The sequence below is a fragment of the Pelecanus crispus genome, chromosome 3, assembly GCF_030463565.1.
Source record: "Pelecanus crispus isolate bPelCri1 chromosome 3, bPelCri1.pri, whole genome shotgun sequence".
NCBI lineage: Eukaryota > Metazoa > Chordata > Aves > Pelecaniformes > Pelecanidae > Pelecanus > Pelecanus crispus.
Window position 1 is genome coordinate 35,092,519 of NC_134645.1, and position 20,385 is coordinate 35,112,903.

Below are 20,385 nucleotides of genomic sequence, written 5' to 3' on the forward strand. Positions count from 1 at the left end.
AGGGAGGAACAGATGAGGAAATACAGAAAAAATGGAGAGTTCAGGTTTGCCTATGTTAAGTTTGTTTAGACTGAAGTGGGTAGCTCATTGTGTACATCAGCTCTAGTATTCAGTTATTTCTGTGCAAGACTGTGGACACTTTCACTTTAGAGTAAATGCCCAATATAATTTTGTTGTGTGTTGGTAAGCATTTTATAGCAATCATGCAAAGATTGTGCGGGGAACTGGAAGGTGAACCTTTTTTGTAGAAGCTTCTATAGTAACTATGAGACCATTTTTTTTCCTTAAGGCCAGCTGGAGAAACTTTTATGTTGTATTAGTAAGTGTAATTGCCTTCTTTTAAAAAAGTAGCAATTGTATTGATTTACATAGTTTCCATCTCTCCATATATTACAGTTTTAGTCTAATCGTTATGTTGTGAGCTTCGTAAATCATGTCAAAATGTGTGACTACCCATCACTCCTGAACAGATGAGTTCATGAGTTGTGCCTGTCCTAAGATGTAAAGTGAATGTATTGCATTTGACTGTTGAAAGTAACTGGTATTGTAACTGGTAGCAAGCCTGTTCTTTCTATTTGTACCCTGTGGTCATACCTGTTTTTCTCATTTGGGCTTTTGTTTTTGTTTTTCTGTTGAAGAATTTTAAAATGAAACAGTGTGGGGGAACGCAGAGAATCAACTTGCTCATCTTCAGTGGAGCTTTGTTCAGTGACATTAATGGATGTTTTGACCCTAAAAAATTGTAATGATAATCATAGAATCATAGAATCGTTTAGGTTGGAAAAGACCTTTAAGATCATCCAGTCCAACCATTAACCCACACTACCAAGTCTACTCTAAGCCAATCAAGGATAGACTAGACTAAACCATGTCCCGAAGTGCCACATCTACCCGTTTTTTAAACACTTCCAGGGATGGGGACTCCACCACCTCTCTGGGCAGCCTGTTCCAATTCTTGACCACCCTTTCCGTAAAGAAATTTTTCCTAATTTCCAACCTAAACCTCCCCTGGCGCAGCTTGAGGCTGTTTCCTCTTGTCCTATCGCTAACTACATGGGAGAAGAGACCAACACCCACCTCACTACAACCTCCTTTCAGGTAGTTGTAGAGAGTGATAAGGTCTCCCCTCAGCCTCCTCTTCTCCAGACTAAACAGTCCCAGTTCCCTCAGCCGCTCCTCATAAGGCCTGTGCTCCAGACCCTTCACCAGCTTCGTTGCCCTTCTCTGGACACGATAATAATATGTACAGTGCAATTAATTTGGAGATGTGCCGTGAGTTTATACAGGTGGGGTGGATATCTTTCTTTTCACTTTATGGTTGAGGACTGGTAGGGTGAGTGAGTGGAGTTGCTGAAGACTCTGGCAAGCCATATGCACAGCAGAGCTAAAGCAGAGGTCTACTTAACTTCTCCCTATACACTACCTAGATGCCACAATACCCTCTTTAATAGTCAGAGTACAGAGTATATGTTGAGTTATAGCAATTACCTCTGTGATCAAGATGTTAAGCACCCCTCCCCAAATTAAGATCTTTGTGGACAAAATTGTTTTTCTTTCTTTCGTTTATTTTTCTAACAAAGAGGATACCAGCTGTTGCTGTCTTGAGAGCAGATAAATATATCTTTATGTAATTAATGATCTCATACAAACCATAGGAGTTACAGGGGAAAATAAATGCATATACACAAGGAATCTCTGGATTTCAGTTTGCTACCTGCCAAACTCCAACAGTTTTTATGGAATGTCAGATGGGTATACTTTCTTAAGTGGTGTCTTGCATTGTGTTTACTTCTATAAAGACTCTTGGGAAGTAAAATACCACTTAGGGTGTGTTAGATTATAAGAAATTGATTCAAAGATAGGTACTTTGTAATGGTACTGTGAGCGAGGAAAGCTTAGGAGCTGAAATGATGGTAAACTCTGTATCAGTTTTAATGAAAGGGTTATAAACTTCTAATCTATGTTCTGTTGGTATTATGTTATCAAAAATGTTTCCACATTAGAATTGGTATTAGTTATACTATAGATTTAGGCAATTTTAAAAAGTGCAATACCATTACTCCCTAGTTATTTAGAATTATAATTTTTTCTTTTCAAAAAAAGAAAGTTGCTATATTTATAGGTATAGTTATGTATAATAGGTGAGTACATGGATCTACGTATAATTTTGCTGTTGTGACATTTGTCTGTATTTCCTTCCACTTGAGTGTGTGCATGGCTTGAATGTGTATCTTGGCAAATGCAAAGGAGGTAAAAAAATTGTTCATCTTGCTAGATTTATATTATTTTAATTTAAGCTTCAGTTCCATTACTTTTTGATTAAACATACTTCTGTCTGATGCTATCCATCTTTTATCACTATGAAATCTGCTCCCAAGCAGAAAGAAGGATGGCATCTGAATTATGCAGAAATCATTTTCTATCTATTTTTCTTCAAATGCTGGGCAGTCTTTTTCATAATCCCACCAATATCGCATGTGGCTTGCTCTAATCCTCTGCCTATTTCTGAATATTCAGCTGTCAAACCTTGGTCTTTGGCAGTGTATTGTCCTGGATGTCATTTGCTTCAGGTGCAGCTCAAACGCCCAATTCAAGGGTGGAGAACACTGAGTTATGATTAGCTCTGAAAAGTTTTTGACTGTCAGTTTTTAAAGTGGTCTTGTAATTCATGCATTTCTATGGATATCTTTAAAAACAGACAAAAAATAACCAAGCTGTGTTGATTGAATCACCATGAATTTTATCAAATAGCTTAGACCACAAATCACTCACAAGTTTGGTAGTGATATACATGAATACCATAAATAAGATTTCATTCGTAATTATACACTGACCTGTTTGGGTATGTGGTTGATTAGTTTTATTATTTATAGAATGTGATTCTCAAAAATATACTTGATACAATAAGAAATGTACTTCTTGAGTTTGGGGGAGTGAAATACACAGTCTTCTTCAGTAAACCAAATGGAATTTCACTATTAAATACAGGCGATCATTACCCACTTTTCTGGTGAGCAAAAAGTATTGAGCACTGTTGCATACAGTTCACTGCATTATAGTTACAGACATTGGTTGTGACCTTAAGCCAAGTATCTCCTGTGTTACTAACCTTTATGGGTATCAACAGTCCATCTGAGTGAAGGAGAACCTCATGCATGCAAAGCTTCCCTGCCAGTAGAAGAATACAGACTTGGATCTGTAAACTGCAGTCTTCTGTGGTTCAGCTAGAAAGTGTTCTGGTGTTTCATGCCAGCTTGGAGAGTAGAACAGGAAAAGAAAAAAAGCAAGAAATATGAAAGAAGAAGAAACAAAAACAAAACAACAAGAGTTGGCCTTGGATTTCTGGCTATTTGGCAAAATGGGTTTTCTTCACCAAAACCCAGTCAATCCTCTTTGGACGAAAGAGGACTGACAGATGTTTCCTGGTAATGAGACTGCTACCAGTGCAGGCTCATAGGCAGCACGTAAACTCTGTGCTGTATTCTTCTTGCTGTGCACATAAACTGTAATGTCTTCGGTGGTGGCTTCTCTGCAGTCCAGAAGCCAGTTCTGGAGGTATTTCCTGCGAGGGAGACAACAGGGAGGTGGGAAGTAGTAGAGCAGGGCACAATAATGGCAGTAGAAAAGATAGAGGGAGGAGAGCCGAAATAGACAACAAAAAGGGAGAAAGTGAGCTCCACTTTATTACATTGCGCACAGGGATCATTGATACGTGATGTGTCCTTGCATTCTTGTCTAGTTAAATCCATGTCATCAGGGACAAATTTTGAGCTTGGTATTACCTGTCCTGTTGCCCTGCATATATGCCGAGTTTTTCAACTTCAGTGTTATGTTACTACTTGGTTATACTGACATTTGTCCTGGTTGTCTGGAAATCTGCCTGGGTGACTCAGAAGGAAATAAAAACAGTTCATTGTTTTATAGGACCTACCATCTTTTTTCCCCCCCCTCCTTTTTTCTTTTTTTCTATGAGAGCAGCTGTAGCTTGTTTCAGGGAAGTAAACTTCTATACATCCGTATAAAACGGATAGCAGAATATTTTATTGAATCAATGAACAATTTGGAGGTAGAACACAAATGTTAATTCGTCATTGATGACATCTAAATGAACACCCATACAATTTCTTTCAAACCCTCATGAACCATTTCAGGTCTTTAAGCCACATATATGTTCTTATTTTACTAAGGATACTTAACTTTGTATCCTCTGGCCATGTTAATTCATGTTAATGAAGAGCACTGGTTTTTAGTATCTAAACTGTATACAGCACCCGTTGTTTCTAAAGTTCTAATTCTCTCTACTTCTCTACTCATAATGTTAGCCTTGTATATCCATGGTGTTTATTACAGCTTTGAATTTCTGCTTCTGGCAAAGATGACTTAAGATCAGGCTGTTTCAAATGGAAACTAAACTTGTTAGCTGTTTTTTAATAATATGTAAAAATGAACAAATGGTTTTAAACGAACAGGAAATTATGTTGTATATTTAGTCTTGCATGTGTGAAAATGTAAACAGCTTGCAAATACTTGTAGTGCTGCTTTCCCTTGCTTTCTAAAATTAATCTTTTGAAATAAACATGCATTTTAAATACATACTGGAAGGCCGGAGATAGAAGATTGTTACCTGGGCAGCGTCCTCATAATGTATTTAATTACATGTTTGCTTATTTTTCCCAATGTAGGTGTCCGCCTAGACAGAGTACGTGGAGGTCGCCAGAAGTACAAGCGCAGAATAGATGCAGAGAATAGCCCATACCTGAACCCTCAGCTAGTTCAGCCAGCAAAAAAGCCATGTGAGTACACCAGATATACAAAATTTCTCTTTGAATACAAGGTATTGACTCCTAGCCCTGTTTGCTAAGCTTGTTCTGACTGGGACAAGGGTTTGGCCAGGAGATGTTACCATGAACACTATATCCATTTAGCTGTTAAAACATTTTGTTTTAAATATACTCATCTTTCTCAAGTCGAGTTGAACAAAAAATATTTTACAGGTGGAAGTGTATAAAAGCATGGTTTATGCAGTGCAAATTTTACATTTACAGGTTATCTTTATTTTCAGTGGTACATAAAATGGTTCATACTGTGATCATTAGTTCATTGAAGCTGCTAGTTTCAGATTCCACAAGAAAGTGATTTTTGTAGTTTTCACTAACTAAATGAGTTTGACTGCTCAACCTCCCAATGAAAATACATTAAGAGCCTCATTAATTTATACGTATAGATTAATACACTACCTAGCATTAGATTAAAACAGCAATATGCCACACTAATAACAAGCATAGATTGGTAGTTTGGGCTCTAGTACCCTTATGGATTTTTTTGCTTTGTTTTGTTATGTTTTAATAACGTCCTTGATTGTATCTCGCCAGGCTGAAATTAAGAGAGAGAGAGAGAGCTGATCATCTCATTGCTAAAATACAAGTTCCATCCTCTTTGCGATTAACTAAAAATAGTTAGGGGTTTTGCTTTGCAGCTTATATAAACTCAAGCAGTGACTGTACTAATTCCATGAAGTAAATTTAATAGCATTATAGCTGTAGTGCAAGAGGCTAGTGTATTACCCTGCAAAGGCACACACGCTGTATCACATGTTGTAAACTCTTCCGAATTCAAATGAGAGTGCACATGTCCAGTTGCTCCTGCCGAGAAGGTTAATTTGCTCCTAAAATAGAGAAAAAAGGCAGAGAAATAAGGAGGGCAAACTCCTCCTTGTCTCCCATTTGCCTCTACCCCTATGCCTCTGACAGCACACATGTCAGTTTTAGGCTCTTGAAAATACCTGGCTGTATGGAAAATGGAATTTGTTTCCATTCGTGTTCCCCAGTAGGGGACGGTGCTGTGTACAATACGTTTGAGCATATGGGGATCTGGAGAGCAAATAAACAGTCTTTGAACTCTAAGTGAAAGGGCATTTTAGCTGTGTCAAAGAAAAAACAGCCAGTTTTACATAAAATTAAGGCTTAAGTGAACATATGGCATAGTTTCCTTTTGCCTTTCCAAAAAACATTATGCTGATTATATTCCTTCAATTGTCCAATCTGGCATCTTCCACTCAGCCTCCATAAGCTGTCCCACTGTTCTGTAAATACAATCTAGGGCTGCACTAAGCAGATTTTGCACATTATAATAAAAACTTTCTGATAATACAATAAAATTTAATAAACTCTAATGCTTAATTTCATTAGAGGTTTAGTTTTCCTGGGTGCACAGATTGTCAGTTTTTCATTTACTTGATATTGTCATTGAGTAGAAGTGTTGATAGCCTAGCATACCAAAAAAGCCAAGACCAAACAGCCAATAAAAAAAAAAAAAAATCCAACCCCAAAACCCCAAGCCCTTTAATATGAACAGAGGTTAACGCTATTGTACTGAAACACAAGCACCTCTGTGTAAACCCAAGATTACTGCAAAGTAGTGCATTACATTACCTTTAAGACGATAACTACACCAATTCCTGTAAGCTCCATTTGTCTGAGATAAACTAACCTCGTTATAAATCATTACCGATTATCTAAGTGCCTCCCTTCATTTTCCTTAGCTTGTCCAATTGCAAACATTTTTGTAGCAAACATTTATAAAACTTAATTTTCAAATCCTGTCAGATAAGTGTCAAGACTTGAAACAGTTGAATCAGTTTTGTGTGGAAGTAGCCTGGGAGATTTTCTGGACCCTGACTGATAGTTTGTGCATAACAAAGGCACAGGAATGAAAATTGGGTTCTATTGATTCTAATTAGGGAAACATTAAATAAGATTTACCTAGAAACAGTGCTCATGGCTATTCAATTTCCTGAGTGATGGAGCTTTCTGAGTAGATTCAAAATTTTCTTATGGTCTATACTAATGCACGCTCCAATACAGGTAGCTTTTCCCCTGCCTATAGGGAAAGAACAGGTGTTTGGAGGATCTTTCCTATACCTACTTCTGGTCTTTATTCTATTTTCCAGCATCACCAATGGAATCTAATGGCCTGCCTGTAGATATTGTTGGTTGCAAAAATAAAAAGAATTTGAGATTTTTGCAAATCCTGGGTCAAAATATACAATATTCCTCAATCACATACAAAAAGCCATTAGTGAGGAACCTAATAAAAAAATGAAAGAGGTTCTTTGGCCATTTCTTCTGTTTGCGAGGAAACAAACCCAGAACTTGGGGATGTGAGTGCTTCTTCATTCATTTATCACTGGTTAAAATCTACAAAGTTGAAGTCCTCAGCTACATGTGTTTTGATGTTAAGAAACTCTAATTCATTTATGCTACTTTTCAAAACATGTACAAATATTGGAATTTGGGAAGAACCACTGTTATTTTCTCATTTAAAAAGATTATGTTTTCTGTGTGAAACTAAACAGGATATGAAAATACTGTTTAAAAAAAATAAAAAAAAAAGTGCAAAGGCTGTTTGCCAATATAAGTTAAAACTACCATCTGTCATCTTTAAATAAGAATAGAATTCCTCATTAATCAGTTTGATAATCAGTAGAATATTGAGATCAAGAATTGCTCAGTTGGCATGGTTCCTATAGTTCATATAAAGCATGAATATATCCCCTTGTAATAAAACATGCTTGATGTGATGGTTTCCAGTTGGCTCTTGCACTTATTTTATGAAGGGCTAACATATATCACAACTTATGACACACAAATTTGGAATAAGGCAAAAATTGTAGAGACAGTAGATCAGAATCAAGGAGTTTATGTCACAAAAGAGCAGTAAAGTATCAGAAATCTGAATCAAGTGAGTATTTTATGGAAATCTGTCATGGACTGGTAGGGAGCCGCTCTGACGCTCCTGACACATCCCCATCAGCTCCCATTGCAGCTCCCCCACAGGAGGACTTTGTGGTTCATCCTGTGACTTACATGGGGAAGGGGAAAATGATACTAATTCTGTCAACTTTCTCTGCAGTCAGAAAATACTTTGCACCTTCTTGCAGTGGAATCCCATTTATATCAAGCCCCATGACTGTATCTGAAAGAAGGGAACGGATTAGTGTAAATTCACTGAAGGGTGATATTTGGGCTTTAAATTCTGGTGGTGCATTTGAGGTCACAAGATGTACCTACCATGAAAGGTAAAACGTAAATATATTGGGAAGTGTAGTAATGTATCCTGTATTAGGAGACTTAATGAATTAGTCCTTTTCCCATTTTTCAGTTCTGCCTTCTCAGAGTAACAGATCAGGCTCCTGAACAGAGATAAGATATTTGCATTGTGCCTCCACGTGGACATAACGGTCGTTTTATGTTTATCCTACTTATAGAATATAGAGTAGCAACACTGTATTGTAAATCTTCCAAGCTTTTCTACTCTTCCCCCCCACCTTTTTCTTATAACTTAAATTATTATTACAAATAGATTTCACAATTCACCTGGATGAAAAAATAAATATTAAACACGAGTGAAGATGCTATCTAGATAAAAATAACCAGTGTATGAATATGATAAAGTATCATTCTTTGCACAAAACCAGTTTTCTGAGGGTAGGGTCTGCATCTATTGAAACTTTCCTTAGTTTTACACTCTTTATTCTCATTGATTTTAATAGTTATTCCTGACTGTCTCTTTTGAACTTAAGGAAGCTAATTTTATACATGATTCTATATTTGTGTGTTTCACTGAAAAGCAAATATATGACAACACCCCACTTTTCTCACAGTATAGGCCCCAAGGAGTACAGATTCATTCTTAACATTTTAACAGGCAGGATACCTGTGATATAAGATATATGGGTTAATGAGCACTCAGAAAGTCCTGAGACCATTTCTGTTGCAACAGTTTCACAGTGACATCTAAAACAAAGGATGGTAGTTGTAATTGCTGACCGAAGTTACAGATTTCAATGACTGACTAATTGCTTGTGGTATTTACTCCCTCAAAAACTACACCTGACTTGCAGGTAATTGGAGGAAGGCAAAACTTTTCTATTTGCACAGTCCAGAATACATTATAATGGATGAATATTTTTCTACAAAGTTTGTATTCCGATATTAGGAGGTGATCAGGTATTTCTACATTTCATGAAATTTACTTTCTTAAGAACATGCATGTCTACCTTGATAAATGTTGTTAATGGATCAGATTTGTTTGTGCTGTAACCGCTTGTAGAAGCCAGTGAAGTTACAATAAGGTCTAATTAGGTCCAGTATCTTAAGACAAATTCCTGTGCACTTTGAAATATGAGCCATCTGTTTGAAAAGTAGAATGATGCTACTGGTGATCTTGTGCTGTTCTGGACCATTTTTACAGATAACAAGATTGTCTCCCATTTGCTGGTGGCTGAACCAGAGAAGATCTACGCTATGCCTGACCCCACTGTTCCAGACAGTGACATCAAAGCGCTTACCACTCTTTGTGACCTGGCAGACAGAGAACTGGTGGTGATCATTGGATGGGCTAAGCATATTCCAGGTACATACAGTATTTATTGCAAGTAGATGACATAGAGAAATCATCGCATGCGTTATTCTGTTCTGGTAAAAAATATGATTTGTTCTCTCACTACAACGCATAAAGTTTTCTTAAGACTCCAGATTATTCACACGGGACATAGGTTAGATGATAATATATCTTACCTTGGAAATAGTATTATTGTTACTATGAGTGCTACTATGTTAATAAGTTTTACGTGCTACTCAGTGAATCAATTTTTTTCATGTATTACCTTTATTAAGATAAACTTGCCTTGCTATCCAGAGCATTAGCCTGGTATGAAGGGTAGTGTAAGTGCTCTCCTCTGTACTCGTCTGATTCAGCAGTAGTTGAATGTAAGTCTAATTCCTCTATTCCATAAAGGCAGCACTATCTTATACTGACCACAGGAGGTGCAAAAATTCAGTTATATTTTGGCATGGCACAGAGGAATTGTTCTCTTCATTGAATGAACTAGTGTGAGAGCTGAATTGTACCAGCAGTTCAGTAGAAAGAACTGAATTGTACCGAAAGGTCTTTTCTTATAGCTTAGTCGTTTCTTGGTCTGCATGAAGTGGACTGTGGTCTACATCAGGTAAATGTGTTGATATTATAAAAGCTGACTGACGCTCTTGTTAGCAAGAAAAGTGAGGGTCATCAAAAGCAGTTTCTCAGAAGGTGAGCAATTTCTTCAGGTAACATTTCAGGTATATTTTATTTCCCCCCATTGCTGAGGTATTTGTGCTTGCTCTGTGGGCTAGCAGACAAGCTTATAGAGAGTCTCCAGGGTTTTCAGTCTGTCACCTTTCAGAAATGGTAAAGTCACACAAAAAAGATTGGCTTTTTTTCTTGTTTCTTCAGGTATTTTTCTAGTCCAGCAGATGAGTGAGCGTGTTGGTGTGTTTTCATCAGCTCATTAGTTTTCTAATTTTGATAGTGGAGCCTTATTGAACATAAGAATGGATAACCTTTAATTCCTCTGAGCCATATAACATCCTGATTTTGGATGTGATTTTGGGATGCCTTAATAATAGAATAAATAATCCAGTCAGTTGTTTATCAAAGTTAAATATATTTTATTTCTAGTATCAAAAGAAATCACAAAGAAATAGAAAGAAATAGTCTTTCTGGGTTTTTTTCCCTTGTGCTAACCAGCACAAGTCCTCTCCGTTCTTCTGGTAGGTGCTTCTGGGTCATCCTTGATAAATAAAAACACTAACAAAGAATAATAATAAAATACTTCGTACATTTATGGAACATTATTTTACTTTAGATGAGCAACAACAACATACAGACTCTGAAATAGTCAGTATGCGACACAGTTGAAATTTAGTCATTCTCTGTGCCACAAATGGTGTATAAACAAGCTTTTGTATCACAAGCAATGTTTTTCTGGTACAGTTAACTTATTTCTGTCTCCTTAAACTAGTTTGTCTTTATGCTTTGAATGCTACAGTAATTTCTTTAATCAAATTGATGGAAGTCCCTTTCCCAGCCCACACTGAAACCAATTTATTGGTCATGATACGCCAGCTATGTTGCTAACAGTCGTAACGAACTGTCAGGCAATATCGCAGTGAAGCTAATTTGAAGTCATTAGGTGTGCAGCGTTCAGGCAACAATTTGTTACAGTGGTTAGGAACACAGCTGACATTTCTGAATGGCTTTGTTCAGAGCAGTTCTAGATGAGCCCAAGCAAATTGTAAACTAATTTAAACATCACTCTATATTATACTACCCACTTTGTCTTACACTGGTTGCTAATAAAGCACCCCAAATTAAGTCAAAATGAGTTAAATAAGTGAGTTTGAGTTTCATCTTTGAAAGATACCTAGATACCCTGAACCAAAATAGAGTAGCTCTCAAGGAAGTCAGCCATGCTCCATAGTAGTTGCAGGGGAACTTTCGTCAGTTTGATCTGTGAATGTGTTGTGTAGTTTTGATGTGGCTGGAGGGGTAGGAAGAGCAGAGGGATGAGACTGAGCTGTCTTTAAAATGATGGCTTTGGTTAGCGTGGGAAAGGTATTGGATGCTGTAAACCGGCCTTGAAAATGTGAAGTCTGCGATCTGAACCAGTTGAGGAACGTTTCTGCCATGAGGCAGCCTTTTATTACAAGGTAAACTGAAAAACACACCTGCCGTGGTAAAGCCACGCTAGCTAAGTTTACTCACCTGACTCTGTTTAGGAGTGAGAAGAGAAAGAAAAGGAAAAAAAGACAATCTTTTTATAAGCCTTCTAGTAATAGAGGGCAGTGATAAAATCTGTGCTTGTTGTTTGGCATTTGATCACAAAAATCAAAATGGAGAAGGGCTTGACATACTAAAGGGCAAATGTGATGAGCTTTTGCAGCTTAGTTTTAAATGATAGAGTACTGCTGAACTTGGGACTGCCTATGCTCAGCTAATGTCTGGCACCAAACAACTTGTAGAAGAGCCTGGATTGGTGCTAGCTGGCTGTTTTCTAAGCTAACAAATGTTACTGTAGGCAGAAACATAACAGAATTGGAAAAAGGATGAGTTTGGAAAAAGGATGAGTTAGAAAAAGAGTGCAAATTGCGCAAAAGTTCGCTGTAGCTTAACGGACTAAGTAAATCCTTGGTGTAAATCTGTTGGAATCGATTAATTATACCAGTAGTGAATTTGTGCCTAGCACAGCAAAGCAGCAATCGGCAAATCTTACTTTACTATAGTGATTTCTTAAGGTTCAGTATAATTAAAGGCCCTTATATATCAGGTGCTTAATAACTAATAAAGATCTTGGCTGTAAAGCATTGTAATTCAAAGTAAAATTTGTCTTTGTGGAAGAAACCAAAAGAATGTTTTTGCTATTCTAACAGAAAGTCTTTTAATGAGATTACCTATAAAAAGGTAACAATGCAATATGCATTCTGCCCTGGCCAACTGTTTCCCATTGCAGTCATGGACTTAAAAATGTTTTAAAAATACACAAAATTCAAATGCTTTCATAAAATCATTAGTATTTTTGTGCTATTGGAAACATTTCAATAGTTGCTTTTATTGAACAAAAAGTCTGTGCCATCTACAAAAGGAAATATTGAAAGAAAAATATATATGGAAAGCCTTTATCAGTAAATAGAATTAGTCTCCTTGCATTTATAAATCAAATAAATGGAAAGTGTGTTGTTATGAAACATGACCATGTCTTATCTGAAGAAGAGAAAGATCACAATGGCATTAGGAAATGCTTGACTTTAGTTAGAGGAGCGTAAGGGCACAAGAACAGATGATGGTGCCCTAATAGCCCTTTTTAAGAATGACAGGGCCCCGCCATTAGCATCCTTTTATATCCTTGGAAATTGCTCATGCCTCGCTTTTCTGGTTCCTATCTGCCTGACTCTTTTTTATTTCTCTTTCAATTTCATCCGCGCTCGGATAAGCGCATGCTAACACAATATGATTGAGCTGTAAAATGGAACGCTGTCGCCTCTAATCTCTTTTATGTAGATATGGAGGTACTTCCACACTCCACTTCATTCTCTCTCCATTGTTGGCCTTTTTAGAATGTGTTGCCGAGTAATGGAGGCTCAGTCAAATATTAGAGCTAGGTTTCACAGGGTGTGATAAGAAGATTATCAGCCCAGCAGTCAGATCTATTGTTGTTCTTTGTGTCAGATTAAAATATTCCGATGTACTGTAACTTTGTTAGTAAAATACTGAAGGTGCTTGGGGAGAGGCCGATACTGCTTCATCTCCTGCCTGATGAGACAAAACCCTTATTAACTGACGTAAATAAATTGTACATATATTTATGAAGCCTCTGCAAGACTTTTCTATTTTACTTTGTTTTGTTTTATTTATCTTTTTAATAAGAGAGCCGTGCTTAATTCAATATTTACTGGTGGTTGAGTTTCCTACCCTTTGCATTGCATTTTGGGGAGGTTCCATTTTATATTGGTTGCATTATATTAATTAAATTCTTTTCCAGTATGGGCTGGAATTCTGCTGATGCCTAGTCACAGTATCAGAGTTGTTTAGGCACGATTTCTGTAATGTAACTATCTCATTGACATTCAGCAAAAATGTGCCATGTTCTTTCGTATTAAGTGGAGGCAGGAAACATTAAGCTCTTAAAAATGTGCATAACAGGAAGCTAAAGACAAAATGTTCTCTAAAAAATTTGCATGCATGAAAAAACATCAACCAGACCGTAGAAATCAACTTTTTGCACTTAAAATGAAAAATTTGTTTGGAAACAGTAAATCAGACTAATACATCAAAAATAACTAGTTCCATTATTTAGTAAAATAAGCCTGCTTGTCTTCAACTCTGTCCCTGTTTTGCTAGCAGTAACAGTGTTCAAGAAAGGGAATATTTAGAAATTGATACTGCCACTGGTGCTAGTATTAAAAAAAAGAGGGCATGATTTTGATGGAGCAAATCCAATGATGTTTTGAATATTTTAGTGTTAATGTTTTATGAAACATTATTGTTCCGGCATGCTCTTTGTGGAGGGCAATATTTAAGCTTTCCTTTCCAAAGCAGCTCTCAGGGGTATAGTTTAACATTCTAATACTGAACAAGAACATGATTTGCTGCAGAGTTGTCATTTCTAAAATGCCCTTTTCTCATCATCTGTTTCAGAAATACCACCCCATGTAGGTAAAAGTATAGAGAAAAAGTTGACCGTAATCAACTTCGGAAAGCTAATGTTCAGGAAGGCATGAGAGCATGCATATATGGTACATTCATGCAGATATGAATTAGGTATATATGTACCTGTTCTCATGCACATAGTTATGAATCTATATCTTAGTGGACATACAGCACATGTTTAAATGGCAGGGAAGAAATGCTGAATGTTACTTCATGGTGGTATTCACGTCAGTAGGACTTTGAAGACAGACTGAAATCATATTTTGGAACTACCTGGTGTATACACATATGTTATAGCTATAGCCAGCATCCTGTTTATGCCCAAATCCTTCTCTGGATTGTTATTGGGGCAGCTAATACAGAATCTCAGCTCTGTGAGGGGAATAGATGTCTTCCTGTATGTCTGTACCATGCTGCTTGCTGCTGTAAAATTTGTTGTTTCTGCTAAGGTTGAGGCCTTCTCTAGTCCCTTGTGCTGCTAGCTGAATTCAGGACTGTTTCAGACAATGTGAGGACTCCTGCAGCTATCTCAGAGCCCCCTGTCACAGGGTGCCTGTCACTCCACAGACAGGTGGACATGTAAATGCGGTGTTTACTGCTCACGTAACATGGAATGGAGTATGAGCTGTTCCGTGCTAAGACGTTTGTAGTGATGATAACTTGAGTCTCCTGGGGAATCAGGACATCCTGCCCTTTATCAATGTGCTATCTTGGACACTTTGCCAAGTTCTCTTTGCCTTTTTTTAATCAAAAACCCACTATCTGCTCTTCTTTTAACTGCTCCTACAAACGTGCACTAATGATGGAAATGAGACATGCTCTCCTATGATGGAAATGTTCTTGAACTCACAACTTGTATGACACGTGATCTGAGGCAGACCATTCCCTGGGACTTACGGGTAGAGATTTCAGCCAAAAGGTGTCTCAAAAACTGCTGACTTTCTTGACCTCTGTCACTAAATTGTACAATATGGGAAACCAGCAATTGACGGTCGGTTTTATTTTTGAATGTTAGCATGGATGGGCCACCCGACACTGCCAGTGTGCAGATCACCATGTTGATTCAAGCTACTCTGAGCAGAATGGAACAGCAGTGTGCCTAAAATGCCAGTGGTTCATCTATCGCACTGCTTGCATCAATATTTTTAACATCATTTGAAGTGCTAGGAATGGTGGCATTTTTTATTTTTTCTCATTTTTTGAAAATAGTATCACAGAGAAGGTGTAAATGTTTTTGCAAGGCAGGGAGGAGGTGGGATTTCCAGCAAAATGTATGAATAAACATGTTAACAGTTTCTTAGCATTTTCAAAACAAAACAGGAATCTGCAGTGTGGTAAAAGGTAGTTACCAAAAGGTCCACTTGTTTGTTTTAAAATTATTCCGTATATCCACCTGAGATACAATGGCAGGCTATTCTTGATGGATCTGTTACTGAAGTCAGTGGCAAAATTTGAGCTGATTTCTGTACAAAAGAGTAGGGTCTGTGTGCAACTACAGCTGTACACACTCTTAGTGTGTCTGCTAATCAGAAAAGACTGGTTCCAGTTCAGAACTGAGACAGACAGCAGTGGAGAGGTGAAGAGGTTTCTGTACCACTAGACATAGATGTCCTGGGGTAAAAAGAGCATTTTAGTTGCCAGGATAGTCACTTCTGGAATTTTTTTTTACTAGCATTAAATTAACCGGGGCGGGGGAAAGAATATAATCCCAGGCATATGAACATCTCATCACCTGCAAGTTATTCATGAATATAAAATAAATGTGCAGTAAGACTCTTAGAAAAGCATCTGGAACTCTTGCTAGTTTTGACTTTAAAATCCCTATCTATTTGTTAAAAAAGCTTGTTTAATAATCATCACCAAAAGCAAAACAAAATCAAAAAATGGAATTAACAGGTAACAAAATAACTTGGCTCAATTCTTATGTTTTAATTCTTATGGTTTTTTTTAAAATCCTTAATTAAAATCTTCTTCTCTCAAGATTAGAATTAAACAGTGACTTTATGTCTCTATTAAGTTGACATTTTATTCATATACAAGTACTCAGTTCTTCCTTCTAAGTGTCTGGTTTGTTTTTTTTTTTTCCTCTCTTCCCCCCCCGCCCCACTCGTGCCCCCAACATAACACAGTACACTGTCTGGCTGTTGCACATTTTTTTTTTTTTTTTCCCAGTGTCCCCCTTTATCTGCCTCAACCAATCTCCAAATGAATGCATGTCTATCATGGCCTTAGCTTTGACACTCTGGATATATTGATTAATAGTTGCCCTAAGCTCCTTTTAGCAAATCAAATTTTCACTTTTAGCAAGGATTTCGCCTCTGATTTATTCAGCAAAGTGAAATGCACTAAATTGACTTTGACATTCAGGGAAAATGGCTGAAAAACAAAGAGGGGAGGAAAGAGATATAAATTGTGTGGCAGCTGGAGACTTCAAGCATAAAAGAGGCAGTTTTCTATAGAATATCACTGGTTAATTTGGAAACACGCATTTAAACAGGAGTGGAAATTATTTTCTTAAAATTAGATGTTTTTTAGACTGAGGATTTGGGATATAATAAGGTTTACTTAGCAAAACGCAATATATTCAACCCAAATTCATCACTTGCTAATCATGGTGCAAGTGTGGTATCCACTTTTGTTGCCACTAATAATTATTATGTTAAACGAGAGACAAAGAGGTTTCTGAGTAGTTTTATAATGAGGTGCTAAATTGGTAAATATCTTCCTACCATTGCCTTATGTTGTTCACTCCTGTGGCCTTTTAAAAATAAGAAATGATTAATAAAAAGAGAGCAAATCAACAGTAATGAATGCCAGTGCTTTTCATTTTCTTTCTGTAAACAAAAATGGCTATTATTTGATTCCTAAATGCAAGAGTATAAAAAGGTGTAGCAGCCATTCCCTGTTACTCTTCTAGCAAAATCAAGAGTGTTGTGTTATCCTAGGTGACTTGTAGCCTGATTCACACAGCCTGCTTCCTTACTTGGAAGCATTGTATTACTGAAGTACCATGAGGCCAAAAATACACTGTTGCATATTTAAAGGTTTTCAGAGGTGATCCTGAATAGAGTAAAGGAGAGAAAAAAATGAAAATAATATTAATCCATTCCATTAGCACATCTGGGGTTTTTTTTTGGCTGGGGATTGGTGGGGTAAGAAGATGCAAAATAAAAACATAGGAAATGGTTTGGTTTTATTGAGCGATCAGGCATTACAACAAGAATTTGTAGAAGAAAATAGGCATGGTAGTTTATCCAGTTAATCTATAGAGACGGACCAAGAGCCTTCGGTAGGATCAGTTGTCATGGGTATACAAGTCAAATGTGCTGTGCCAGCCTCTGATGTTTAAGGATCTGGCCCCAAAGGGATAAACCCACATCAGTAGTCAGTATGTCAGTGGGAGCTGAGAGTCTGCTTTGTCCCCTGTGTGTACTTGCCACCTCAAAGTCTCTGCAGCAATGTGCGGAATTGAGCTTTAAGCAAGTATTTCCACTTAGAGGACAACAATACTCACCTTTGTACCCGCTTCTTGTGTGACAAACGGGTTTACTAGATTAGGTCTGTGTAAATTGCAGATGGCTCAGTAACAGTTTTCCTTTTTCTGAGCCAACAAGGAATTAATCTTATTACCAGAGGGTAGGAAGTCTAAATGTATCTTAACCTTTTTAATTTTACTGTAGTCTTTGTTTTTTTTTTTTTTTTTTTGTAAGCAAGCTGAATCTGAGACTTCAGCAATAATGGCCTTTTGCAAGTGGGACAGCATCTGGACTGTCATGCAGGAGATAGCGGGGCACATCAGATTTTTGGGCGTGTTACCTCTTTAAAGTCATTCCACCTCCACCCCCTATAATTTAATTCAACTGCCAACCATATTAAAAGACTGCCAGTTAGAAGGATACTGTATGAAACAATTTAAACGTCTGAAATAATCTTTCAGGGGGCATCCTTTCCCAAACTTTCCCTAACTGTACAATTGATACCTCAAGGGTGGCCAGCTTCTTGTAAGTAATGCGTGGCCACAAGGCAGGAAGATGCCTTGCTCAGAAACACAGTAAGAAAGGTGGAACAAATCTTGACATTATTCCTTAGGTGAGAAATTTGCAGGAGACACAGATGCTGCAGAATTGAGCCTATCATTTATGTTCACTATCACTTCTGTGTTTATGGGACTCCTTTCCTCTAGAAGAATAAGGCCTTTTTCAGCCAGATTCGGAATTTAAAGAACATCCAAACAAAGAGATTTTTTTTGTCATTTTTAAAATTCCTGAAGGCTTTGTTGGAAATAAGATAATGAATGTTACATGTCATTTAAATTGGCCTGTGAAAGGGTCGTAGCACATGCTGGGAAGGCAGAAGTGAAATTAGAGCAACATAGCCCTCTTATGGTAACTATTTGGTCCATTTTAAACTAAACAGGTGACTTACTCATCTAACTTAGCCTCCAACAAAAATATATTTACATTGTTCTGGGTAGAGAAGAAAAGAGCAGCTTTTTAGTCATGTGTGTTGATACTGTAAATCCAGGATGGGAGGAGGGAGGGGAAAGAAGAGCAGATTGCTCAGACTGGATTTAGAGCAGACAGGTCTCCACTTGTATGACTGGGTCAGCAGCACAGAATGGTCTAGTTTCCTAAAGTCAGCTGAGACCAGTTAAATACTATAATTCTAAGGATGCTTCTACTTTCTCTCTGGATGAGTTTGGCTTCACACCTGCTTAACCTACATTAGAATAGGATTAATTACCTGAATTGCAAGGCCCCCTTAGCCAGTCAGCACGTTTCTGGCAGAGCACATGGTGACCTGGGTCTGGTTATATATAATATAGGGATAGCAAGGGAGCACCTGGGTTGTAATGGCAAGGCTCGATCCAATCTGATAACAGAATCAGCAGTTTTTAAAAATGAGTCTGCAGTAATCGCCTTCTGCATCAGCTGGATCATACAAGAGCTTTATGAACTCGTGTCTTCACTGCTAGTAAGCGTTTTTATTGTGCAGTGCTCAATTTATGCACGCACATTTATATACACATCTACATGTGGAGAAAGAATCCCAAGAAACACAGGAGACGCAGAATTGAAAAAATGCAGATACTGAACGCTCCTCTATTTAATTACTTAGAAGGAACACTTACTTGGCTGTAACTTTTAAGTCAGCTTTCCATGTTATTTTAATTCATTGTCTCCAAGTTTTAATACTGCGTAGCAGGCAGGAATATTTGGGTAATTCTCCATGAGAGAAAAAAACATAGAACCTTCCTTTCATTTGAAAACATGTTCTGTAAAGAGAAAGTTCTCTGACAGTATGTTGGTCTGCCCAAGGGATTTTCCACCCCAAACTCCTGAGGCACGTATTATAGATGAGTGGAAAGTTCACAGTATAGCTCTGAACCTTCTCCCCAAAATGTTTTCGTCTGCCATGTTGTGCACCATCAGTTTCAATCAGCTGCATTAACAGTTGAGGTGAAATCAAATATTGAAATGAGATTCATCTACAGACACAGAAGGCTCCAAGTTCAATGTAAATGGCACTTGAAAAGTAGGGTCAGCTAACTTGCCAGGTCCTGTGTTACACATGAGAAATGCTATGGCAAAGGGTTGTGATGAGGGTGGAGAAGAGGCAGGGGCAAATCTGCAGTTTGCGTGCATCTAGCTGTTGGAGAGATCGGGGTGAACAGTTTAGCATCTAATGGCTGCTGCTCATATGTTTGTTCAAAGAAGCAGCTGCACATACTGGCATAAATATATCATGACATTAGCAGGCTGCAGGGTGTGTTTCTAGCCAGAGATTTTCTTATAACTATGCTATAGCATCGTGCCTGCCTTAATGAACAGGCATTAGACTCCAAACTTGCTATGATTCAAGCTATATCCGGTAGCGTGTGGAAGTTACCATGACCCTCATGTCTTTCATTAATTAATTGCACTTGCAGTGAGAAGAATTTTGAGTCCTTCCCCCTGTCGGTCTCTTGTAGAAAGGCACTCCACTCTGTTCTGTTCCTCACTTTTTACTACTTGGAATTCTCCCAGAGATGAAGTTAACCATTGCGTAGATTCAGGAGCACGTTGCTTAGTGTCGGTGAATCTTCAGCTGCAGATTTAACATGCAATATGCATTGTGAATTCCAGATGATCTTCAGTCAGTGAATTGGTAGGAGTCTGTTTTGAAGAGTTTCTTTGCGTTTCAAGTTACTGAGTATTTTCCAGACACCATTAATGACTTGGGCTGAACGCTTTGCCTGATACATTCAACACAAATTTGGAGTTCACAGCGATTGCAGGATTGCGCCTAGCACTTCAACGATGATGAGTAACTTACTGTGTAGTGTAATCCTCACGTGTGAACCACGCCATGGTTTCT

At 37.7% G+C, this 20,385-nt stretch overlaps 1 protein-coding gene across 7 annotated transcripts in view; it reads left to right on the top strand.

Moving 5' to 3' along the window:
- Positions 1-20,385, top strand: part of ESRRG (estrogen related receptor gamma) — a 378,341-nt gene that overhangs the window by 323,227 nt on the left and 34,729 nt on the right. For 4 of the 7 annotated variants that reach the window (XM_075707322.1, XM_075707323.1, XM_075707324.1 and 1 more), the window contains 2 exons: positions 4,683-4,793; positions 9,253-9,414. In XM_075707322.1, coding sequence (XP_075563437.1) covers positions 4,683-4,793; positions 9,253-9,414 — 273 coding nt within the window. Of the gene's footprint in view, positions 1-4,682; positions 4,794-5,699; positions 5,715-6,941; positions 6,979-7,204; positions 7,224-9,229; positions 9,415-20,385 lie in introns of all 7 variants that reach the window. The other 3 variants (XM_075707328.1, XM_075707327.1, XM_075707325.1) reach the window with 3 other exon arrangements.